Consider the following 27,093-nt stretch of genomic DNA (forward strand, 5'->3'; position numbering starts at 1 on the left):
CAGACCACTAGTAAAAGTGTAACTGTGAATCCTATCCAGTCTCTTTCAATCAATAACTCACGTACAGTAGTGTGTAAATTGAAATGGATAAATGGCATCCAGAAGAAGCGTAGCTTTGTACATTTCAATACAGTAACTGTCATCCAAACTGTTGCCATAGTTTACATCAGGTAATACTAAGAGTGCAGTGTTTTATTGACAACATCACTAAGCATTTTGACTTGTTTGTGAACAATAACACAAGGACTTTTCATTCTGATGGCACTGGCATGTCCATTGACATAAATACTTACTTTTGCGAGATGAACTAAAGATTTTGAGTAAGTTACAGGCTTTTGCAGGGTAATCCAATGTGTGGTGCTGTTTGTACGAATTGTTTTGAGAATGCACATACTTTGCAAATATTAAGGATGATTTGAGAAATGCACCAAAGTGACTGAGAAAAACTAATAAAAAAAAGAAACAAAAGGGAACTTTTTCTACAATTCATTTTTAAATTTAATTCCAGTATCAAATTGTCATGCACATCTAATGTTAAAGTAATTGTTAAAATATTGACAGAGACAGGCCTACAGAAATATTGATCAATAGACAGACAGATATTCAGAAAGACAGACACAGACAGATGGATGGATATTCAGACAGACAGACAGATAGATAGACAGACAGACAGACAGACAGGTAGATAGATAGATAGATAGATAGATAGATAGATAGATAGATAGATAGATAGATAGAACATAATGTCTACATTTTTGGTAGTATTTATTTTATTCACAGGTAGATTTTTTGTATGTTGATTGTTGACATACTTGTCTCATTCACATACTGTATAATTCAACTGTATGTTTACAAAAAACAAAAACAAAAAACTCCCATATGTGTAAAAACATTAGCATACAGGCAAGGAGATATACAAACAAGTAAAAGTTCATTGTTTTTGTTCTCCAGTAGTTTCATAAAATGCAGTAATTTTGTAGTCTGCACCTCATTACAAGTATATCCAGAGGCCTCTTTGTGTTTTTCCTAACCTAGTGATTTTATCCCCCCACAATCCTGTTCTTCAGCCTAGGTCAGCATAGGTAATAATGTCATAGGCGATAATGGAATATCAAAAAAGTATTACATTTTTGGGATGGTAAAATCAAAACTTTGACTGATAATTGTGTACAAATATAAGCACACCCCTAGTGCAAATTTAAGGTTGACAGCCTGTTCAAATTCATGTCCTTTAAAAATGCAATGGTGGTTGTGCACAACAACGTTGTTTGAGATTAGCGAAGCAAAGAAAATGTACCTGATGTTCAATAAAAATTTCCAACCAACTAGGGTTTAAAAAAAGAAGAAAAAAAAGCAGTTTTTCAGTATTTGAATAAAAAAGTTTTAAAATGTCTATGTTGTATTTGATATTAAAATAAACACAAAGATAAACATCACAGCTGTTAAGACAAACTTCACAGTATATCAGCCTAAATGAAGAGAGACATATGTGCAAAACATTTCATAACAACTAAATAATACTACTTGACAGTGGTACTGAGAAACAAATATAGAACATGATGTCGAGCATATTATCTCGTTTAGTCTGGTCACCCAGGATCACACATTCTCTAGCTGTTTGTCAGCTAGACACAACATAACCACATCCTGAGTCCAGTGCCCTCAGTGTGTGTATCCAGCATATTGTATTTGTTCAGAAAACCAGAAACCTGCTTTCTTAAACCCAGAGCTCCCCAGCTGACTCAGACAATGACCTATAGATAGTCATGCTTCATTTTCTCTTTCGAGCTCCTTCAATGGTTGATTGTGTAAAAGCTGGTTTTGTAAATTACCTACATGATTTTACATATAACTAAATTTATAGTTTTTAACTTAAACTAACTTAAACTTTAACTACAAGAAAAAAAGTTTGACCACTATTTACCTATTTATCCTGTTATCACAGGACATGTTATTGTTTTCGTATATGGAGGGAAGTTGTTTAGGTTAAAATATCAATAAAAAAAGAAACAATATAGCCTTAGAATTGAATTACCTAAATAATAACTAGCTGAAAGAAAGAAAAAAAAGAAAGGAAAGAAAACATACATCTTTTAAGACTTACTGTTTACCAACATAATTTATACAGCTGAATTATTGGGTAATTGGTTCAATAAAGTGCTGAAAAGGTATAACCAAAATAATTAAGAAAAAAAACAAAAAAACGTTTTGCGTTTGTTGCCTACAAAACGCAAAACAAAAAAGTAAAACAAAAGAACAAAAACAAACAAAAAACAAACAAAGCAAAAGCAAAAATAAAACAAAACAAAAAAGAACAAAGTAAAACAAAAAACCAAAACAAAACTAAATAATAAATAAAAAAATAAAATAAAATAAAAAACAACAAAAGGGAACAGTTTCTACAATTCCTATTAAACTTCCATTTCAGTATCGAATTGTCATGTATACACATAAAATGTTCAAATCATCGCAAAAAACTTTAAAAATACCAAAACGAACGTCAAGCATCTCCACGTTTCTTTTACTCCTCATTCTTGTTTTCCGCCGTCTTAAGGACCGAATCTTCGCCCAAGATCTTACACAGTTCATTCAGTCTGAGCTGCATCTTCGGTATGCCTGCGAGCTGAGACTCTAAGCGCTGTTTTTCCTCCGTCAGCGAGAGCCGTGTGGCTGTGTCTAACTGTTCGAACCGCCAGCCGCCCTCCCCGTCAAACTGCAGCAGGTGTGTGTGGTATTTCCTGTGGATGGACATTTGAAGAAATCCAATATATAGTTTATGTATGTACAATGCATCCCATGCACTTGTTGCTATAGTAACCAGTAAAATATTCCCTCGAGGACAACGATTGCAAACAAATTCCCTACTAATTAATGTTTCTTCAATAAATACTTGCATTCAAATAAATAAATACTACTGTACTTTCAGATAAAGATGTCACTTTGCATTCATTAAGTACATTAAAAATCATGTTGAATTATACTGACTCCTAAAGACATTTTGGCTATGTTCACACTCTCCATTTTTTGGATTGACAGCCATTTGCTTTCAGGTGTGAGTCTTGAAATGTCCAGTTCAAACTGAAAATGTACTGGTGTGAGTTCGGTTATAGAATGTGGTGTCACTCCCGTAAATAACTGAACTGTGTGTAAACGTAACCATATTAAGGATCACATACATGACTGGCAATCGTATTCTGCTGCAGTGTGAAGAGCTTTTAAAGTTTTATGTTTCTTACCATAGAGAGGGTCTGTGAGTGATGGACAGCAAGGAGATCCCAGCATCCTTTGCAGCTTGAAATATTTTACCCTCTACATCAATGCTGACAGCACTGGTGCATTCATCCAGTAGAGCATACTTGGGCCTGAAAAACAGGTATTAATTATATTGAAGAATTTAACAAATCAACAAAATTACAAAAATATGTGTATATGTGTATGAAAATAATATGTGCAATGACATCTTACTTGTGGTAAAACATGCGTGCCATTCCCATGCGCTGCTTCTCTCCTCCAGAAAGAACATCTTTCCAGTCCATCTCTGCATCCCATCCTGCAACCAGACACAAGAGTAAACTACCTCCAAAACATACTTTCTATTAGACTAGAATATATTCTTGTTGGCCTTTCAAAATAACTATGATGAAATGTCTTTTTTTTTTTTTTACTGGTGGAAAGCTTATTATACAGCTCACAATAATTCTTTCATGGATAAAAAGGAGATTGTAATGGCGAAACACTGGAGTCATGCAAGGTGGGAATTACATGTACAAACCTCCTTCGCGGGTAACTATGTGGTTTAAATTGACAATGTCCAGAATGACTTCAAGGTCCTTGTCTCTGTAACCCTTGTCATGCATGTCATCCAGAGAGTCGGGGTAGATGACCTGGTCTAGTAATGTCCCAACGGACATGTATGGTCTGGAGAGATGGATGAAACATGTTTACTGATATTATGTCAGGTAGACTGAAGTTTTTAAGGTTGTGTGGTATTTCATGTGTGGCAGATTGATTGATTGAAAATGTACAATATTTACATATATAAATAGCTAGATAACTAGATAGATAGATAGATAGACAGATAGATAAATAGCTAGCTAACTAGTTAGATATAGATAGACAGCCAGCCAGCCAGCCAGACAGACAGACAGACAGACAGACAGACAGACAGACAGATAGATAGACAGACAGACAGACAGACAGACAGACAGACAGATAGATAGATAAAGCCAGACAGACAGACAGATAGATAGAGCCAGATAGACAGCCAGACAGCCAGCCAGCCAGCCAGACAGACAGCCAGATAGATAGATAGATAGATAGATAGATAGATAGATAGATGTGAGGGGTGTAGGGCTGTAACGATATACGATATGAAACCATGAAACCGATCAGATCCACGAACCCGTGTCGCGGTGTGAGAAGGCAGAATCGCGACACACCCCTTCCAACTCCCCGTCCAGATCCAATGCTACCACATCTTTAAATTACTATTAGTATTATTTGAAGTTAACATTATAAAGTACGTAGACCTACACCACAAAACTAGTTGAGGATAAATTCTTTAAAATTAGGCAATTCCAGCATTATGGACGTGATATTTGCAGTCAGAACTTGAAATATAAATTCTCAGAAAATAGATTTAATACCAATATATTGAAAAGTCTGTTTATATATCCATACTCCCTTAATAAAGGAGTCCAGACATTAGAAAAATATCAATCTACACATGCGTTTTATATTTAATATGAGGGAAATACACATGCGTTACGGACGTGACACAAAAAATCTTTAACTTTTAGGTGGCAATTCTGTGAATTACACTGCGCAAACAAAAAGTAATACTCCCAACCGGATGAAGAAGGGTTGGCTCTCCACAGAACATAAAATATTCATTTTATTTTCATTTTCGTGTTCGCATTTATGAGGACAATGTTATGGACGTGACAGTTCACCGTTATGGACGTGACAGCTCAAAGCGGCACTAAAAGACTGCTTTAAAACTTTCACAGAGACCTCAAACAGAAAGCACAAAGCCTTTCTTTAAAGTGAATTTTGTTTTGTATTAATTGTATCTTAATTTTAATCAATGTTTCATCAACCAATTGCCTGGATTTAAAAGAAGTAAATATAGCAGACAATAGATAACTACGACACGGAGGCGCCGGCGCGTGAACTGGAGCTCGTCTCATAAATGAACTAAAACTCAGCGTATAAGGTAGCCTACTTGCCTCACAGACCTGCGAAATATATCTATAGAAAATAAGTTGTTTATTTGTTTAATGTTTACTTACTTGATTTGTGGTTTACAGCACAGACAGTAAGCCTCAGTTCCCTCAGTGTGAAACAGTAGCCATTTAATTTAAGTCAAGTCAAGTCAAGTCAAGTGTATTTATATAGCGCTTTTCACAATACAGATTGCATCAAAGCAGCTTCACAGCATTAAACCAAAATAACACAACAAGGTTGTTTCTAGTGTAAATTTATTGATTGATAAAATTAAATTAATATCCCCAAAATATCCCCAACTGAGCAAGCCAAAGGCAACAGTGGCAACTCTTACATTTACTTTGTAAATGTAAGAGAACTTGATTGAAGAAGAATTTTCAACATGCTCGAATCATCTCCACAATGGAGTTTAGTTCTGTTTGTTTTTCAACAGTATTTTGTTACAAAGAAAACAGAAGTGTTATAGCTTTGGCTATTTAATAAAAAGATATTTTTTTCCCCTCAAAATCTCTCTTTTTTTTCTCTCCTCCAAAAAGATTCGAGGTTTGTATCGAATCGTGGGTCAAAAATTGTGATACGAACCGAATCGTGGTTTTGGTGTATCGTTACAGCCCTAGAGGGGTGTACTCACTTTTGTGAGATACTGTATATAGGTAATATAGGTAGCTAGGTATAGCCAGCCAGCCAGCCAGCCAGCCAGCCAGACAGCCAGACAGCCAGACAGACAGACAGACAGACAGACAGACAGACAGATAGATAGATAGATAGATAGATCTCCCCTCGACCTGTATATAAAATATTAACCGCTGCGCTTGCACCTGCAGTCCTCGGTAAATATTTCACTATTGAGGACTCTGGTTTCTATCACTCAGCAGTTCACAAAGCTTTAGTTACACTGTCTCTGACTCTGGTTACAGCAGTCAAATCCTTACGGTGCAACGTCTGCAAGATGGCACAGAGATGAAGGACAGTACTGCCCTACAAAGCAAACTTTGTTACACCGCTCTACAGTAATTTGAAAGTGATTGCAGTACCAGTTTTGGCCACAATCTTACATACGGCTCCTTTAATTTGTTATTTTACCCCTATTTTGCAGTTACTGTATTCTTGCTTTGTATTACTTACCAAAAACGTGGCACCATACCAAGGAAAAAAGCAGTAACTACAGATTCTCCAAAAACTATTTTGCCACAACTTGGGCTCTGGGTGTGTTAGATACACTGTATTTGAAATAATTGGAACCATTTGTTTTCCTGAACATGGATATACCAAACCCAAACTAATTTGACGATTTTAGGTCAATATTTTCCACCCGGAAGCTGTTCTGGTGCTGAAACGGCTGCTTAACCCTCTGGAGTCTGAGGGGTTTTTGGGGTCCTTGAGATGTTCTGACATGCCCTGACATTTGTGCTTTTTTCAGTTGCTTATAAACATATTAATGGCAAAGGTGTAAATTCACTCTATTTAGCACAAACAGGGCTACCATAATATGTGAACAACTTGCATGTACATGTTTGTATTTTTGATAGAATAATGTTTATGCATGGTTTTTTAAAAAACAAAAAACTAAAGTTTCTGAAATAAGGCCATAAAACACATTCTAAATATATGTAAATAAGACTTTTGACTAATGGATGTCGTTGCCTAGAATTTTTTCTTCAAAAATATGTGAAAATCATCCTGCCTAATCATTCACATAACACAATACATTGATTTAAATCTTGTAAAACACTTTTTGTTTGGAAAGGCCATATGCGGGTGGGCGTGATTCACACCTGAGTCAATGGGGCCCGCATAATGAGGCTGCATACGTAATGAGCCTTTCATTCAGGTGTGTGACTGAGCCACAAGAATGCAAGGACAATATATAACTGGTTTGTTGTTTTTTCCACAAATTTTGCTTGCAAATTGTACAATATCCAAGGTAAACATTTCTAGTAATTGTGCAGTTAATTGTTCTCATACTGTATTTTCAGATTTGGAATATATTCTCTTCCCAAATGTGTCACTAATAAAGCATAATAAAATTATTTAAAGATAAGGCTTATAATGACCTTTTAAGATTTTGTTTACATCTATCCTTATATATATATATATATATATATATATATATATATATATATATATATTTTTTAAGGTTATACAATTACAACAACATTTAAAATTGTAACAATATTTCCAGTGTAATCTTTCTTTGTATTCGCGATTCATATTAAAACAGTATTTTTGCCAGCTGTAGTAGCTCCACAACAGCGCGCATCTGTGCGTTCATTCATTCATAGTAACGCGATTCATATTAAAACAGTATTTTTGCCAGCTGTAGGCTAGTAGCTCCACAACAGCACGCATCTGTGCGTTCATTCATTCATAGTAACGCGATTCATATTAAAACAGTATTTTTGCCAGCTGTAGTAGCTCCACAACAGCACGCATCTTTGCGTTCATTCATTCCGATTAGAACAAAGCAAACAGAACTGACCTAATTCCTCAGCGGGATCCGTTTGCTCCTCGAAATGATACTTCCAGAACTTCTGAGGTAAATTTTTGCAGGATTATTATCAAGACAGTATTATTCCTCACAGCATCCTAAAGTACATAAGTCTGAAAGTGAACTCGCGGTGTGTGTTATCCAGCTGATGGGCGTTTTACAGGTTTGTTTGGATCGGCTCACATTTGCGTTTGAATAGCGCGCGCTCTCCGTGGGCGGAGCACATTAAAACTTAATTAGCTGAGATGAGAACGACTGACACCTCTCTCTTTGCATACATATTACATAAACTGTGAATATTTGTTTTTTATAAAAATTACTTCGTTTAAAAGAAGATAATTCAAGCTTCATGCCTGTATGTCTGAATGGCTGTTTGACTGAGTATTCGCTGAGTTTTGGTTCATTTTCGGACGCGTTTCAGAATGGACTACACTGACAGAGAGGAGGCAGAACTCGCTTCGTGTTTATTTTTCTTTATTTGGCAAAAAGCACAACACTTTGTTTTTATTGTGAGTATACACAAAAATAATACACATTTAACAGAATCGATTGATGTATGAAACTTGTTTTGTAAAATCAAAGTCAAAAGAGTATTTTGGGTCTCAATTCAACTCATAAGGAAAAAAGCGAGCAGATCACGCCGGCGTGATCTCCGACCTCTGAGGGTTAAAGTCTCACATTGCTAAGCTGTATCAAGGCCCAAATGGGGACAATTTATTTTGAATAGGACCACATTAATGTGTGTCTGGGGGTGTTTCTGTATCTGTAATGTAGTATCTGCTATACCTACAAATCACATTAATGTTAAAGCACTGCACAAAAATTTTCTTTGGAGCAATATAGGCAAGTTAAACTCCAATTTAACAGAGCAAAACAAAATCATTTTGCCGAATTGTTTCTAATTTGTGTGAAGTTAGAAGGGTGAAATCGCAAATGTTAAAACCGTCCCGTCAAATCAGCTGTGTGTGTTCACCATGGAAACAGTAACTTCACTGCGCAGCAACACGGTTAATTTTTGTTAGGTAAAACATAAGAATACAGTAATGGATGTTACTGTACTCATGCTTTGTTTCACTAGGGCTTTTTGCAGTTACTGTACAAACGACTACCATTTTTCTCCAAAACGACACACATTTGAGATAAGATGTTTTGTCACATAACAAAGGATGCCTTGAATGTCATGAAAATGATAATAACTCATTTTTGACCAAAAATGCAGTTACTGCCTTTTTGCTTTGTAGGGCAGAGTAGCTCTGTTCTGAAACTACAGTAAGTAAGCTATTTACCTTAATGTGCCTTAAGTGCCGATGGGAGTGGAATTTTAGTAACTCATTTTGCATGATTCATTTAAATACTCTCCTTCCATTAATTTTGTGTCTGAAAGGGAAACTCCTACAGATGCATATCCAATAAGATCAGCCGCAAAAATAACTGTGTCCACGCCTTTTCAGCGCTAATTTTTCACTGCGTGTCTTTAGTAAATCCGGCCCAAGGTTTTATAACAGTGCCTGTACAGTATGTGCTATGTGAATGCCGGTGTGTAATTCTGCTGATTCTGAAGACGTGTGTGTGTGATACCATGGATAAGTGTTGTGTGTACCTCTGTGGGATGTAGAACATGTGCTCAGGAGAGGGTTTATGCAGTAGTCCGCCGTAAACGGGCCAAAGGCCACTGAGGATCCGGAACAAAGAACTCTTCCCACATCCGTTTGGCCCCGTGATCAGCAAATGCATCCCTTCCTCTACCTGCACACAATATCCAGTTACAGGAAACAGAGTACAGTTCACATGGTTAAGTAAGAAGTGTGTAACTTAGAGCAAGCTACTTAGATAGCTAGACAGACAGACAGACACAAAATAAATAATTCTAGTTTGAGCTCATGTGTGAACTCAATCCGTACAATTGTAACTAAAGCAATTTAAAAAGAAAGTGTGGTCGGGTGAATCATATATATATAACAATATGAGTCATTTTATATATCTTTTAATATATATATATATATATATATATATATATATATATATATATCAGGGTTTCCGTTGTCCGGTAATTGCCTGACATTGGAAAAAAAATGAAATGTCAGACAAAATTAAATCTCTCCGGTCAAATTGTCCGATTAAAATTGCTTAATAATCCCGCCCCCCTAACACAATCTAAATTGAGAATAAGCCTAAAATGTATAAAGCAAAAATACACCGAACTTTGGCTATGTTATAAAGGAACAGGCTCTACCGTTTGAAAGTTATTAAACTTTATTACATGGCTTGGTTGAATTCCAATGTGGAATGCCTGCTGCGAAGCACTAGCGGCGCCAGGATTTTGATTGTAGGTGGGCCTCCAGAAAACTGGATGGGCCAGTTAAAATAATCCAAAAAAATAAAAAATAAAAACGGGTTCCCCTTCATCTCCGTTTCAGCACTTTTCTGGGCACTGAGGACAGCGACTCAGTAGCCTACCTGAATTTAATGCGTAAAAAAAAAAAAAAAACTTAAACAGGATTTTTTTTGTTGCTTTTTTAATACAATTTAATTTAATTTATTGTTTAGTAAAATTATAGGCCTATTATTTTTAGTTTATTAACAGCAACAACAGCTGTAAAGATGAAGTTGACGATCGCCATCTCCGTGAACGCGCCTATAGAGAAATGCACATCATGGATTACATAATCAGAGAGTAGCCTAGCCTATTTCTTTTCGTTTTAAATTGTTAAAAAGACATTTCAAGCTTTCTTAAGATATATTTCATGTATGTGAGGCCTACGCTGAGTTTCGTTAAATTAGGATGAGATGCGCTCCCGTTCACGAGCAATGCAAGTGACCGCGCGGCTGGGCGCCTGCATGATTAGGCCTATCGTCTGCTATATTTGCTTCTTATTTATTAAATCCAGGCAATTGGTTGATAAAACAATTATTAAAATTAAGATACAATTTATACAAAACGAAATTCACTTCAAAAAAAGATTTCTACAAAACAAAACATAATTAAGTGGTCAAAATCATGTCTGACCCACGCCATGTCTCTCGATATATTGCGCATCCTATTTTACTCGTGCGGTTTACTTTTCATAATCAACATAGATGAAAAATAACATTATAATATTTTAACAAATATTAAACTAAATGAGCTTATTTAATGGCGACAACACGTAGTCTACAGTAGACCTAGACTCTCTATTTGTACAAATTGCTGCACATTCATTTTATTCTGAATTTTGCACACATAAGTTGAAAGGCATTTGTTTGTGCATGCATAACAAAACATATCTGCAACATTTATCAAGTTCACTGATAATTATGCATGCATTTATTAATTATTATCTTAATAAGTAATGAAACAAGGACGAAGCATATAAACTGCGTTGTTTGTTTAGAATGGAATGGATCGCAAATAGATCCGAATGAAGAAACGTACAAAACCATAGTAGAAAATGGGTCTCGAGTGTTCCTGCAGAAAGGGGGTTCTCGCTGCAGAATCGGATCAAGACGAAGCAGCGAAGTCGCCTTGCGGAGAACAAGGTTACGCAGCTTATGCGCATTGCAAGTTGTGGAGAGACACTGGGAAGTTCGCTTGAGTAAAAACAATAGGCTTCAGATATTTTATGTGGGGAAGGGGGATTGGTTTGTTAAACTATGAATGTGAAACAGTAAAAACAATTGGCGTTGATTGACGCCAATCGGACGTTCATGTTTTTTTCCATCTATTTGAAAGTTATAGGCTAATAAACATGTTGCACTCTATACGGCCTGATTATGTCATTTTTTTAAGTTACATAGCCTGCCTCCAGTTTTCCTCAACTTGACTAATTAAGAGGCGAAATTTGACCGGCATATCATCAAAATGTCCGGAAAACGAAACCTCTGCGAAACCATTTTTGAAGAGTTCAGATGCAAAAGCCTCTAAGTGCCATTTGAAATTTTCTTCTAGAATGATCATTTTTATAAAGATTGTATATTTAAGTTAAGTAATTTCACTTAAATGACAATTAATAGGTAATTTGCATTGCCATTTAAGTGAAATTATTGAACTTAAATATACAAGCTTGATAAAAATGATCATTCTAGAAGAAAATTTCAGATGGCACTTAGAGGCTTTTGCATCTGAACTCTTCATATATATATATATATATATATATATATGTGTATATATGTATATATATATATATATAATACTTATCATTGATTTGATTAATTGTATGTTTGGATATTTGGAACTTGATGGACGCATACCCAAAGATACGATTATTCATAACAAATTAATTAAGTTGCCATCAATGTAAACACAGCTTCAAATTACTAAAAGACTAAAAATAGCAAACCTAATACTATAAAATGGATATTTATGACATCAGTTTAATTCTGTATTAATTCTGTATCGTCACATTGCTTGGCAACCACAATCAACTAAACTTCACTTTGCACAACGCCAAACATTCCCATAACCTTGTCTTGACTTGTTCAAGACACTTCATATTTCTGAGTTGCATGTGCAAATATGAAACTATGATTTCTTGCCCCCTGATAAAACCAGAAGCACATCTACGGTGTCATTGTACTGTGTAAAGTTGATAGTAAATGGTATATTTGTGCCCAGATATGTAGTATTAAAAGTAATTGATACAGATGTTTATTCTTGTTTATCTTACCTTGAAGTTCAAGCAGGACACGACCACATCTCCATTAGGAGTGATTATAGGCACATTTTCACAGACTATACCTTTATCCACATCAATCACTTTGCCTGCAAAAACAGTAGAAAATATAATAAGACAACGTTTTAGAATATTCAGAGGAATAAAAATCTCACATTAAAATTTGGTCTATTTTAAACCTATATGATTTTCTTTCTTCTGTGGAACACAAAAGAAGATATTTTGAAGAATGTTTGAAGAACCATTAACTCTCATTGTATGGAAGAAAAAAAACACTGAGACATTTCTCAAACCCTCTTTTACGTTCCACAGAAGAGAGAGTTTAAACATAAGGGTGAGTAAATTATGAGCAGAGCTGTCCTTTATTCACTAGACCTTTGATTTCCAGAGGCCCGTCGATGTGCATCTCAGGTCGGTTCCCGCTTATTATCTCCCCTGCAGTCGAGGTGGCAGATGAACGTTTGTATATTCCCCTCTGGACTTCATCAAATACCAAAAACATGTTGTGCACACGTGCCGTATAACCTGCTAACTCGGTGACCTAAAGCACACAGAACAAATGTATGTGATTAGAGTGATAGTGAGACATTTAGAGGTCAGGGTGACTCAACATCAGATAGCATTGCTCAGCTGCTGTTTGTCAGATCCAAAGTAGGTAACCTGGTATTTAGGCCACTTATGTAAAAAAAGCACACTGAAATTTCTGCATCTTATCATCAATAATGCTAATCAGCCTTCATTAGACCCATTGTGTGAAGTTTAAGATCAATCCCTTTGCACAGTATTGGCCTGAATGCTTAATCTGATCCAAAGCACGTGTTAGGAAGTGTTTAGCCAGTGTTTTTCCTTGTTTAGGCAGACACACCACATCCCAAGAGCCTCGGCAAGAAGCATTGTGCTTTCCTTTGGGAACTCAATGGAGTCAACAAGAAAGATTTTTTTCCTGAGAGTTGTTAACTGACCTTTTAAAGGGTTTAGAAACCCTTGTTTTTCCATTGCTAGCTTGATGTGCTCTGCTATACGAAAATTAACAGTGTTTGCTAATCCAAACATTACTATTTCTCATACTAAATTGTGATTTAACGGAAGTAGTGACAGATCTTTTCTTCCGTATTGAAACATACATTCGAATGAAACAGATTTTTATGAGGCGTAAAAAAAATAGGGTGGACTTGGTTCTATTCATCTGTAGTTGATTGGATGGAAGCAGATCTTAATGCAAACGTGAAGTCAATTATAAGTAAGGGGCAGGTTTACGTGGACAAAATGATTGGAGAATTATTGAGATTCTGAAGATGAAGATTATTACTATTAAAGACTGTCTATTTTGTGCTCCTTGTCTTAGTCATTACAACCACCGACCGTGACAGCAATAGTATAGCAATGGCCTAAAAGCATTAGCCTGGCTCCGCCCTCCTACGTACTTCCGCTCAATTTTCATTTCCCTTCAGTACTCCGTCTGGGTTTGCGGTATATTCTTGGGTTTTCTCCGGCCAATTTTTTAGCGGTCCAATCAGCGAACAGAGGGAGTGGCTGAGAACGATGACGTTGAGGTTGTACGCTAATTTGAGTTGTAGGGTTACGTCACGGCCAAACGTTAGCGATTGGTTATGGCAGATCCAGAGTGGCTCTGGGCAGATCCAATAGTTTTAAACTTCAACAGAGTGGCCAGACTCTCTGTACAAATTAAATGTACGAGAGTCTGGTAGGACCAGGCTATAAAAGCATAGCGACATGATAAAAACCACATACTGTAGGTACAACCTGACAACATGACAGCTGGTTTTACACTAGCAAGCACTTCTCACATTTAAATTTCTTGAGAAAATGTTAATTATTAACAAATCACATGTAGGGCTAGCTGACACTTATAATTAGAACACAACATGTTATTTAAAAGGTCTGAAATAGCATGATGCTGTGCTTTATAGTGTCTGTTGTTGTAATGGACACATGCAGCATCTGTGAAGCGGGTCTGACTGATGCTCTCTGTTCAACAGATGGTGGATTAAGTTGCCCAGCAGGCTTAGTCAACAGAGTGGCAGCTGATACCAACACTGATCACTAGCCTATAGCAAAGATTCCCAGCTTTCACTGCTGCGTGACATCACATCCTTTGTGGTTTCAGTTCCTAGAGGCCCTTGCTGTTGCACTGCTATACAATAAAAGAATACATTTAAAAAAGTGTGTGTGTGTGTAAAATAATAATTTCTTATTTCATTCATTTGATTTTTGTGATGAAATATGACTCTGACATGCTCCTTTGTGTTAATATCAAGAACATCCATGTTGTTTATAATGATTAATGACTGTAAAAATAAATGCAAGTGAACAAAAGGAACATGTTTAATTTTTTACCTCTTTATAAGAAGACATGATCCTTTCAATGGCATCGGCCCCTGAGGCCAGAAGATTGCGTGCTGTTGTGAAGGCCTCTGTTCTTTCACTCACCAACACTTGCGTCTGACCATCCGCCAGCTCTGGATTTGAAAAATGACATCTTTAAGCAAATACGATGTGCTACAGTAATGCAATATATATATATATAATATATATATATATATATATATATATATATAAAAATATATAAATAAAAACATATACAGTATATATCACAGTAATTGCAATGAGATTACATACTATATACTGTAGAACTGCATAAACTGGACTTCCACTTTACCATTGTCAGCAAAGCCAGTTGCAGTGATGATGGGCACTGCGACCATAACCAGACCACATCCACTCCAGACGTACTTCATGAGGAACTGCTCGATCATGATGTACCACAGACGTTTCGATAGGATGAGGTTCATCTGCTCCGCCAGGGCACTGTAACACTTCTGCAGCTGCCTCATCTCCACCTGCCACATGATAACAGCCAAAAGATATTTAATCTAATCACGGCTTTCAAAAAAAGTTTTGCCAAACTAACATTCTAAATATGTCTTGACAAGCATTTTTATAGTTAAAACATATAACTATATGAATTTCTGAATTTGTCAATTAACTTTAATTCTACTTCACTGTAAAAAGTGAAGTAAGTTTAAGTAAGTTAAAAAAGTTAGGAAACCCGTTGCCTTAAAATTAAGTACAAAAAACCTCATGCGTAATTGAAAAAAATTAAGTTGTGTGGAATTGCCAAGTTCACATAACTTAATTTTTTCAATTACGCATTAAGTTTATTTACTTTATTTTAAGGCAATGGATTTGTTTACTTTTTTTAAGTCAATTGATCACTTTTTTTTCTTTTTTTTTACAGTGTTCCTAATCCGAGTACCTCAATTTTAATTTTAAACGCAGGAAATGAATTGGAATTTAAAAATGGATCCAGTTCTGGATAAGCTCATTTCCAGCACTTAAAAAAATGTTTTAGTAAATCACAATTACGAAATAAAACTCATTACATAAAAAGCTAAAGTAAAACCTAAGTTGACCTAAAAAGTAAACTACACATTGATGCATTTCCTCATCTTATGTATTCAGGCACATGTGTGCAGTGTTTCTGACACGGCCCCTATAACAGTACCCTATAATAACTTAACAGGTAATCACATTTGCTCTATATATGATTGATGCTTTTCCTCTCCTAAAGCCCTTCCAAAAGAGCAATTATATGTTATTTTAATATGCATTATGCATTTCCTCACCGTGTGTCCCCTATAGAAGGCGATCTCCTCTGCATTGGCTATGATTCTGGAGTGCACATATCTTAGGTATCCCTTCCTGTGCGCCTCCTCCGCCACCAGTTTACCGAACTTTGGCGAGCAGGCGCGCAGAACCTTGGCCGTGGCGAACACCACCAGACCCGCTAACAAAGTCGGTCCGGATGCGTTCGCACCCCGAGATCGCGCGGTCTGTATCAAAGTATATGAAGTCAGAATCACGTCTAGAATGGGTTTGGTGAGGTTTGAGTACAAATGCGCAATGGACTGCGAGAACATCATCACATCCTCGGTCAGAGACTGGTCCGGGTTCGCCAGCCTCCCGTCCATGTTACTGACCTTATAATAGGTTTGATTGGTGAAATATGTTTTATATGCATGATCTACCAAGCGCGTGCGGAACGCGAGCGCGAGCTTGCACTCCAGATAACGGATCGCGCTGTTGACGAATGTGGCCGGGATGGCGATCAGAAGCCATTTCATCAGTTTGATCATGAAGCTCCGCGGCTCCTTCTCTACGATCGTTTTCACTATTTTACCATCCAAACCTGCCACGTAAATAGACAGAAACGTCCGTGAAACGAGAGCTACTGAATGTAAACATAGTAAACCCAGTTCTTTGGTTACAAACCTCGGGAATACGATTTTAACCAGATCAAGAATCTGCTTGAAGAATTCCGCATTGATACCGGGTGATTTACTAAGACCAGACACAGTCTCTGGTGTAGCTTTATGAATAGGTATCAATCCATTCTCGTGTCCTGGTGCAGATGTGCTGTTCCTGGTTGTTTTCCGTTGATTTATTTGTTTGCAGATGATGGGGTAAAGCGTTTTCGCCCCGTATACGGCGGCCGCCAGGAACACCGCTCTTTTCGCCGCAGTGCTCTGATTCCATTTCACTTTTGATGCCGCATGTAGGATGTTGCTCATTTTTTGATCCTGCTTTTACAAAAATAAGTAGTCTGCAATCTTCAATTTGTTCCGAGTTACATCCATATGGTCATTCAATGCCGTAAATAGAGAATATATACATACAATTCATTGCACCGTAAGGCTAAAACAGCACCGCTAGGTAGATGCTTCCGTCATTTGGGTTTTCCTCATTGGTCACGCCCCCACTCCACGCTGATTGGCTGCCGCACTTGACGTATGTAAATATAACGGAATGGTCTGATCTGTCCAATATATCTTAAACGAACAATTATTAACTAAAAGGTTAGTCATTTGAAATAAAAGTAAAACATTGGAAATTATGAATTTATTTATGAGGTTATTTTGAAAATAACCCTTGTATTAGTATGGTGTTTTTTTTGGATGTCTTGTTACAGCTATCTGTATTTTTTTTTATGTTGTGATAAGCATTCAATAATAAAAAAAAAAATCTTTACAAAAGTATAATAGTTTTTAAATGCCTCAATTTTTGTTTTGAATGTTTTTATTATTGTCACCCAGTGTTGTATGATTTCCTTGTTATTGTCAGTTTATTTTTAGAGAGAGGCATCTCAATAATATTATTAGTGATACAATCTTAAGATCTCAATCTCAAACGACATTTTCACGCCACACACGAACAGTCTTGCTGACCGCTGAGACGTCACTCACATTCAGCTTTTCTGAAGTTCTCGCGCGCACAGAGTCAGTACGTTCGCGCCGTTATCGCTTTCTGTTCAAATTAAGATTATATTTTATCGGTTACTGTTCTTGTTATATTCCTAATACCAACATAAACTTGAAAGTTAACATTTTACGCCGTCAGTGTTTAGTTATCTGTAGAGACCGAGAGACAGAGGGAGAATTTATAACCGCCTCAGACTGACAGCAACATGAACTGGGTCGGAGGATCCCGGTCAGTGCTACTGCTAACCTGCTGACTGATTTTATATCATTCTTAACTATACAATTAAAATTTCTAAGATTTCAAAGCAAAGATGTTATCAAAATGGTACTGAATGGTACTTGGTATTAAGTAATTAAGTTTACAATTCATCTAATGACATCTAATCTTAACTAACCAGGAGCAGGTGTATGAAAAACAGAGAAGACACACTAAAACAGAGAGTGAGTACAATTAATCTTTTTAAACCACATATTTAAGACGTTTTAAACTTTAAAGTGACTAAACATGTATAAACTTTAAAGTGACTAAACATTTATAGTAGTACATTTGAACTTATAACTTCAGTTATTTATAACTTCCTTGTAAACAGGCCTACACAAATTTACCACATATATGGCCGGTTTCACAGACAAGGCTCGAACCTAGTCCCAGACTAAAATGCATGTTTGAGCTGATTTAACATTTAACTGAAAGCAATTTGTACTGGCATATCTTAAATTATGTCAGTGCCATTGTTTTGTCTCAAGGTGCACAACCTTATTTATTTATTTATTTATTATTTTTTAAGACATGTTTAAAAAAGTGACTTAAATGTCCAATCTGAACTAAGGCCTTATCCTGGCTTAATCTAAGCCCTGTCTGTGAAACCGGGCCTTGGTTGCGATTAAACTAGGGTTACAGGTAAATTCCCTGCAGAAAAAAAGACAGCTAAAACCAGCCTAAACTGGTTGGCTAGTCTTAGATGGTCTTCCAGCCTGGTCATAGCTGGTTTAGCAGGATTGTTTTTACTAGTACTTCTTTAGATGGTCAGGCTTAGTAGTGTTTTATTTGATCTGAAAGCAATTATCTGGTAATTCTCTGTTCCACCTCAAGGCGTTTTTTCAAAAGCAAAGGATGAAGAAAAAGTCAAATATTATGGACTCAACCAAAGGACAAAACTCTGGCAATATGGATCTGCTGACATTATTCATAGTCAACCAGATTGCGTCAAAGAAAGAGAAAACCGGTACAGTCATAGTGCACTTACAAATGAACACATAGCAAACATGCTTTTATATCCTTTTAATAAAGACATGTAAAAATCATGATATGTTTTGTTTTGCAGGCAAACCAAAAATAAACCCTTTGATTGGTGAAAAAAGAGCCAAAAAAGCTTTGAACGAACCTTTAGAGTTACCAATGAGCCCTTGCTCTCCTTCAAAACTGAACCTAGCCATCAGTCAGCCAAAGTACAGGTACATTTTCAATAGGTTTGTTATTCAATCTATATTTCCAAATAATTTCATCTACAGCTATTGGGTATTTGTTTCAACAGTGTAGACACACCTGGTTTCAAAATCAGAAAACATCGCCTTGCTGAAAAATTCAAGTTCAAGCCGGTAAGGACGACTAAAGTGGTCACTACCACAAAATAATTCACCTATATTCCATTAACCAGTCATTGACCTTATTATTAACTTGTCATTATCAAGATTTATAGTATTTTGTATATAAAAGTTCATTATCAAGGATTATATAAAGGCTTGTTCTCCCATAGCTGTCTCCTGTGCTTGAATCTAACCTGTCCGATGCCAGTGGCTCAGAAAATCAACATCAACCATCCTCAACTTCAGATGGCTCCTCAGATCCAGTCCAACCCAAACCCACACCACATGTACCGTCCTCCCTGCCATCCAGGGAAGATCCTGACAATAATACTCATCAGGTCTATGAATATCAAGTCAACAGTTTGTGCAACACAACCTAGTAACACACATTTTTACAGTGTAGCCTATGTCTCTTTTCAGTATGTGTCATTCTCTCAACCAACAAAGCTGAATAATCCATGGACCGTTGCATCTAATGAAGCTCCTGAGCAAGATCTGCCTCACAACAGTCCAGTGGTTGGAATTCAGTTTGAGAGCACATTACCAAAGTGGGTACTATGTTATTACTATATTCCCAACATAGTATGCCAGTAAGAGAATAGGTATGAGAAAGTGCATATAACATGGAATTGTCATAATCTGTTGCAGCCCAGAGATGGAAGAGGATTCAGTGACCTCAGTTTTGTATCCACTGAGCAGTGAACAACCGGAGAAGCCACTGTTCATAGATTTCAAGGACATAGATTGTAAAGGTAATAATATGGCTTCTAGCATATGTAGTTACAGGGAGATACTAGAATAAAAAACTTTCAGTATATATTATATATATATGGCTAAAAGGTATCTCATGCGACAAAATCAAAAAAGCACCAAAGCCCACACAAAATGTTCTTCAGGAAAGTTAAAAAAATATATATTTATTCAGAGGCCATAAAAATGACACAAGTACTCAGTGTATACTAGGGCTGTGCAATTAATTGAATTTCGATTTCGATTTTTGCTGCCAACGATCACCAAAATAGTATAATCGAGTAAAAATGATTATTTTGCCATGTTCCGTTTTGAAAGAACGCTCTTATTTTGTCTTGTGTTCTGAATGACGCGCGCACACGCACATCCGCCCCTCCCGATGCCATAAACACTGTATGTGTGTATAAAACACCCCTGACTATTATGTAATGTATTTTAATATGCAATATTTGAAATTGTCAAGTCAAGTCACATTTATTTAAATAGCGCCTTTTACAATACAGATTGTTTCAAAGCAGCTTTACAGAGATAACAGGAAAATAATGCCAAAAAAATAAAGTGTGTTTCCAGAAGAAAATAGCGTCACAGTACAGCTTAAGTAAGTTCAGTGATGTTTCATTTTTGTTTTAAACAAGTTATTAATTTAGTTCATATATATATATATATATATATATATATATATATATATATATATATATATATATACTGTATATAGCTGCTCTGGAGTAAACCGTGATGTCATCGTCCAGCTCAGTTCAGTTCTTGTATAATAGTGTCAACCCAGGAAGATCAATATTATTGTTGAATATTAAATTAAATGTAACATTTAATGTCCCGAACTAAGCAAGCCAAGCGACAGTGGCAAGGCAAATTATAAAATATTATGCAATATTACATTTACTCTTTAAAGTTAATACAAATTTTGAGTATTTATAGCATTTAGTGTAAATAATTGTTTGTGAGCTTCTGAGAAAATACAGAAACAATGTTACATTTGACTGACCTACTCAATCAATAATATTTCCAAGCCTCCATGAGATGTCCAGAGTACAGTCAGTTGGTATTTTGATTCATTGCATAAAATGTTCTTTATTATTCTCATTTCTTATAGTGCTTGCCTCAATTAGTTCTTATGACAGATCACAAAACATGTACAATGATGAGCAGTTTTCAACACAGGTATGACAAAACAAGCTTGTACAAGTTTAGAAATGAAAACATATTTTAAAAAATATGTTTATGAATATTTTCTATCTTTTACATTATTTCCAGCATATGGTTACTTCATTAATATATAGATTTGATTGGTTCATTTTAGAAATAAAGTAAGGGAAAGGGTGACAAACTATAGTGACAGTTGCATTAGTCCTATCAATTGTAGGTAAATACTGCCTTCTTGTGGTTGAAAGCAACATAGACATACAGTAAGTTATTTTTTTATTAAATTTTTCAGGAATTTGAAGGTACTGACTCCAACACATGTAAGTTTTCTGGTTATTGTTATATATGAATATATCGTTTTAGTGCTCAGAACAATATGTTTAATTTTGTTTCAGCAGGTGCTGATGGTAGAAATGTCTTTGTGCACGGTTGTGAATCTCCAAGAGGAATTCATTTCGGCCTAGATGACGTAAGACAAAAACTGTAGTGAAACTGTGAAATTCACCCATTCAATTATTTCTTTATGACCATGAAATTATCTCTCGATGGACAGGAAGAAGAAATGGACCTGCGCCATGCTGAAGATCCTCTCACAGCAAAGCACTGTTGCTTATCTGTGAACAATTTAACAGCAACACATTTACAAGCTCCATCCTGCAATCAGGAGGCAAAATTTTGCAGTGATTCTCAAAGTGAGGTAAAATCCAGAGTTTCAGACAGGAGACATGTAAACTGTGGACAAAAACTCAATGAAAATCAGTTTGTTCCTTCTCATCTGCAGACAGAAGCACAAATGCGTGACAGGGATCCTCCAATAACCTTGGATAAGGGGACACAAACAGAAGCTTTATCAAACTGTGATGTCTCAGTTCAGTGTTCACTTATTCATCACACCACATCTGTGTCTTTCCCCAACGCTGATCAGAAAACCAATGTCCTTACCACAAGGCAGCAGTCTTTTCATTTTAATCAGATGCTCAATCCAGCTACACTTAGTTCTCCGAAAGATGGCCACAAAAGAACAGGAAATAGTCCCTCAGAGGCATCAGCAGCAAACCAGCAGGCAGAGAGACATCCGAAATCACAAGCAGAATTCTTCCTCCGCAAACTTCGCAGTCGGAAGAGCACAGTAGGAGATATGACGTCAATTTTGAAACATCCTTCCTGCAAAGCCTCAGGTATAATAACTAATCCACTGTGAAACCTCACAACATTTTTTTTTTGTGAAAGTTTCCAGATGATTCTGATCAACATGGATGATTTTAAAGGAATAGTTCACCTAAAAATTAACATTCTGTTATTATTTTCACACCTTCATGTCTTTTCCGAAATGTTCACCCTGTTCTTTTCAATACAAACAAGACAACAAAGCTTGATAAAAATGAGTGAATATATGAGTCTTCTGAATATGGATTCAAATGTATATATTACTTATCTTTTTTTAAAATAATGAATACTTTTATTCAGCAAGGATGCATTAAATTGATCAAAAGTTAAAATTATTTAACTTATTTAGGGCCCTATCTAAGCACATAGTCTAAAGCGCACAGCACAAGTGCACTTAGAATGTGTCCGCATCCACTTTTGCTAGTTTAACGACGGGAAAAATGGTCGGCGCTCCCGGCGCATGGTCTAAAAGGGTTGTCCCTATTCTATTAATGAGTAATGGGTGTTTTGGGCGTAACTTGCAATAAACCAATCAGAGTGTAATTTCCCATTCCCTTTAAAAGCCAGTTGCACTCGTGCCATGGCGGATTCGCTATTTACATGACGGAATAAATCTAAAATTCTATTAAATTCTATCTTCTATCTATTAGAAATAATCTATTCCCATCTACGGGACAAGCCGGATTCCACCATATCTTTATGTACACAATATTAATCTTTTACATTGTAATCCTTTTATTTTTAATATTTGGCTAGTTTGTGTGAAGTTGCGCGTCCCTGTGTGTGTAATAAGCAGAGTGTACATGCGTTGTGCACCCGCCTATAGGCACATATTACTAATGCGCCCTTTTAAATAAAAAATAAAAAAATACTGCGCCATTGACTTTAGACCAGGTTTCAGTTAGTCAATGGCGCAGTCTATTTCAGTTGCCTCAAAATAGCAACGCGCCAACAATGCGCACGCCCATGGGCACACAAATGGGCGCAAATGCATTTGCTATTTAAACAAATGATAACTGCGTCAGGCTGAAACTAGCAAAACATACTTGCGTCGCGCCTAGCGCTACATTGTGCCGGGTGTATGATAGGGCCCTTATAATGTAACAATAAATGTTGTTCTTTTGATTGACTCAATGATTTCTGAAGGATCATGTGAAAATTCAGCTTTTGATCACAGGAATTGTAAAGTATACTAAATAGAAATATTAAAATAACATTTAGAATAAAAAATTAGTTTTAATTTAAAAAAAGTAATAATACTTTACTAGTAAATACTGCTAGTATTTCTGGTCAATAAATGCAGCCATTAGAAACTGACCCCAACAGTATTGTATATTAGGACATCAGAATGTAATTTACCCAGAATGAACTATTCCCATTTCATATTATGATTTTGAATGTCGAATAGTACATTTTTTAAATGTCTTTTGTTTACTCCAGAACAGAAAGTAGAGGAGATGTGGAAAGCTAGAGTGAAATTATCGAGGTGTGACAGCCCTCGTTTGGAAAGTGTGACGGGAAACCCTGTCAAGGATGTCAAGCATGCAGGAGAATCTGTGAAAGAGAAGAAGAAATTCACGGCAGAGAAAGGTGTGAACTGGGTCTCCGAAGAGACAGAGAAACAAGAAGCTGCTGACATTCTGCTGACGTTAAAGCGCAGAAAGGATTAGACAGTAAGCAAAATTACATTTTGAAAAATCGATTGTTCAATTTGATGCATGTAGGATTGAAAACCCAAATCCTAACAATATTGTATGTTATGTCTTTATTATTATCTCCAAGTACATATTCAAGTTTTCAAAGTTCATATATTTAGTTTTATATAATATAAATCTAGCAACAGTATACAGCAACAGTAATCAAATACTGTACAACACAACATTTGTCCTGACTAGTTTCCATTAATGGTAGAAACGCTGCATTTTGTTTTTCACATAAAAAATAAAAATACATCCATACACTTAAAACAGAAGTGTTCATTGGTAATAACACAAAGGGTTATTGATGGAGAACCTCCCAAGTACAATCTAAAATTCAAATACATCTGGTACACATGAAACTGCTCAATAAATCTCTAAATTACATCATACATATAGACTGAAACTTTTCTAATCTCTCTTCTTGGACACAAATAGAAGCAATATGTTTTTATGTTAGAGTTTTTATTGGTTTGGAATAGTTCACCCAAAAATGTCTTTTGTCCTTTTTGGAGATTGGCCTGCCTTTGTCACTATATGCTTTCAATGTACGGAAAAGAGCAGCTTTAACATTCTTCAGAATGTGTTTATGTTCCACAGAATAAAAAAAGTTTTGGAACGATGTGAGGGTGAGTAATTGATGATTGAGGGTGCATTTGTGGGTGAACTTTTCCTGTAAAATCTAAATCGATATAATGTCAAACATTGTGCCAATTTAATTTGTGCTTCTCTCAACCAAATTAAGTTTTATCCAATGGAAAATGTCAAATTACACATGATCATGTACAGTATCTGAACAAAACACATTACACGAGGCCTGATGTGCACATTTATGTTTCACTGAGCAAAGTGAAACCTTTAAACAGGAACTTGAGCAAGTTATTGGTTGCTTTTATGAGAGCCATCAACTTGGTTTTGATAAAGCTACAACCACAACATAGAGATTTTCAGGCCAGTTTGGCACACTTTGATGTGTATTTGTCTATTTGTATACTTACGAAGTAGCACAAAAGAACAATGGACATTACAGTACTTGTCGAAACGGTTATTCTACACTGTTTCATGGATAAGACCAACTGCGAGGATTTTGTACACTAGGCTATAAGGAAGACAAATTAAAATTATAATAAAAATATATATATATATATATATATTTAATAACAAATAATACAATTTTAAATGTAAACATTTAAATGAAAAAAAAAAAAAAAAAATGAAACAAACTGATATAAAAAATTGTGAAATATTTTATAAGGCCACAATACACTATCACAGGAAAACTGCAGAAAGCTACATTTGACTTTTTATGTGTCAATGATCTCTAATTCTACAAACATGATGGTTCAAATGACAAAATAGTCTATGGTACTTTAAAAAGAGATTGGTGAAATACGGATCGCATATTATCGTGTTGACAAATGATGTTTATTCACTGCAATTTATTTTTTGTTGATATTCAGTGAGTCGCATTATTTTAGGAAATTGGTTTTGATTCATTTATAGACTAGTCAAAAATTCAGACAGACTTGAATGCCCATATAGGCAATAGGTGGCTACTTTGACCAATCTGAAGTATATAGAAAATAATGATTTGTTGAATATTTTTGATCTCTATATAATTCCAACACTTCCATTGTTAATATTTTTGATGACTTTACTATTATTCTAAAATACAATAAACCCTTTTCACATTTGTAGGGTTCTCAGAACTAGAAGTTGTCAGTGTGGTGAACGGAAATTGCAGCAAATATAATTTTTTCATTCCAATTTATATGTATAAAATTTGCTTTGCGTTCACGCTTAGACATGATATTAAGAAAAAAAAAATGTTCTTCTGCATATATATTACTGCATTTACAGCTAACATCTCATTTTACATAAATAAGCAGAGGATATTCATCTGACAGTGGAGGAACAAGCCAGAAACATACTGACAATATTATAAAAGCTGACATGGCACTGCGTGTTTGTTTGTGTGTGCTCTACAACCCTGTTCTTGCCATCGCGGTGAACGTCTGGATGAGAGAGGCTCAACCTGACCAATACAGTGGGCGGACCTGACGTCAGGGTTGAGCGATGCTCAATCGATGCCAAACCAGAGGTTTCACACGTGTTATTCGACATCTGATGCGTCGTTGTCCGATAGGTGGTAGTTTGACCCTTTTACCCGGATGTATTCCACCTGCCGATCCTCATCAGAATCCGAGATACCACACGAGCAGAGCCGGTTATAAAACAAGGACTCAATCTCTTCTAGTCGCCGTCCCTTAGTCTCAGGGAGGCAGCCATAAATGAAAAAGAAACCAGATAGAGCCAAACTGGAATAAAGGAAGAATACACCTGGAAAACAAAAGAGAGGTATTATTTAATAAATTATCATTTTTATAATGGCTAAAAATACCAAAACTATACAGAAGTCAACTATGCATTAAGGATCTTTTTTACACCACAAAATGAAACATTTAAAAAGATAATTGCGACCTTTTATCTCACAACTTGCGAGTTGACTTCTCGTAGTTCTGACTTTATTTCTCAGAATTGCGAGAAATAAACACAGTCACGTGTTATAAAGTCAGAATTGCTAGATATAAACATGCAATTCTGAGAAAAAAAGTCAGAATTGCGAGTTTATTTCTCGCAATTACGACTTCATATCACGCAACTCTGGCTTCATAACACAAAATTGCGACTTTATATCACGCAATTCGGAGATAAAAAGTCCGAATTGCAAGATGTAAACTAGCAATTACCTTTTTATTTTTTATTCTGTGGCGGAAACAAGCTTCTTCATTGTAGTTCCAATTTTTACTTGCACAATTTTTACATAGAAGTATGACCCATTTTTATCATTTTAGATTTTTTGTGATAATTCCTTTATGTATTTTTGATATTTTTTCCCCTTTACAAAAAGAATAAACATATACTATAATTATCTAATGGCCTAGATGATGTCAGCAAAAAAAGAAAAGTTTCAGATGCAAAGCATTTTATTTAACTGATGAACTGTTCCCCAGACAACCTTTCTTTTTCCTTTTCAATAAAATACATTGAGGAATTGACACAATAAGTCCAGGAAAGTGTGCTTAAAA

General features: G+C 35.8%; 3 protein-coding genes across 3 annotated transcripts in view; 1 reads left to right on the forward strand and 2 right to left on the reverse strand.

The window, feature by feature from the left end:
* Positions 1-741: 741 nt before the first annotated feature.
* On the reverse strand, positions 742-17,136 carry abcd2 (ATP-binding cassette, sub-family D (ALD), member 2). Its single transcript, XM_084110664.1, has 10 exons — positions 16,011-17,136; positions 15,044-15,224; positions 14,722-14,843; positions 12,739-12,904; positions 12,358-12,452; positions 9,315-9,460; positions 3,773-3,918; positions 3,466-3,550; positions 3,237-3,362; positions 742-2,738 (listed from the first exon to the last, which is right to left on the reverse strand). The coding sequence occupies exons 1-10, from the start codon at positions 16,953-16,955 to the stop codon at positions 2,522-2,524; spliced, it is 2,229 nt and encodes a 742-aa protein (XP_083966790.1). The 5' UTR covers positions 16,956-17,136; the 3' UTR covers positions 742-2,521.
* Positions 17,137-17,587: 451 nt separating this feature from the next.
* On the forward strand, positions 17,588-24,271 carry redic1 (regulator of DNA class I crossover intermediates 1). The gene is made up of 14 exons (XM_084111615.1): positions 17,588-17,871; positions 18,041-18,083; positions 18,736-18,868; positions 18,968-19,097; positions 19,178-19,241; positions 19,400-19,567; positions 19,650-19,777; positions 19,878-19,981; positions 21,091-21,158; positions 21,433-21,460; positions 21,539-21,609; positions 21,694-21,837; positions 21,922-22,318; positions 23,748-24,271. Exons 1-14 carry the CDS (start codon positions 17,849-17,851, stop codon positions 23,975-23,977), a joined length of 1,731 nt encoding a protein of 576 aa, XP_083967741.1. The 5' UTR covers positions 17,588-17,848; the 3' UTR covers positions 23,978-24,271.
* Positions 24,058-27,093, reverse strand: part of slc2a13a (solute carrier family 2 member 13a) — a 69,844-nt gene continuing 66,808 nt past the window's right edge. Inside the window, exon 10 of the mRNA XM_084111614.1 lies at positions 24,058-26,344. Within this exon, the coding sequence (XP_083967740.1) occupies positions 26,118-26,344 (227 nt within the window). The 3' untranslated portion in view covers positions 24,058-26,117. The remainder of the gene's footprint in view (positions 26,345-27,093) is intronic.

The sequence above is a fragment of the Abramis brama genome, assembly GCF_963993115.1.
Source record: "Abramis brama genome assembly, chromosome: 4".
Taxonomy (NCBI): Eukaryota; Metazoa; Chordata; class Actinopteri; order Cypriniformes; family Leuciscidae; genus Abramis; species Abramis brama.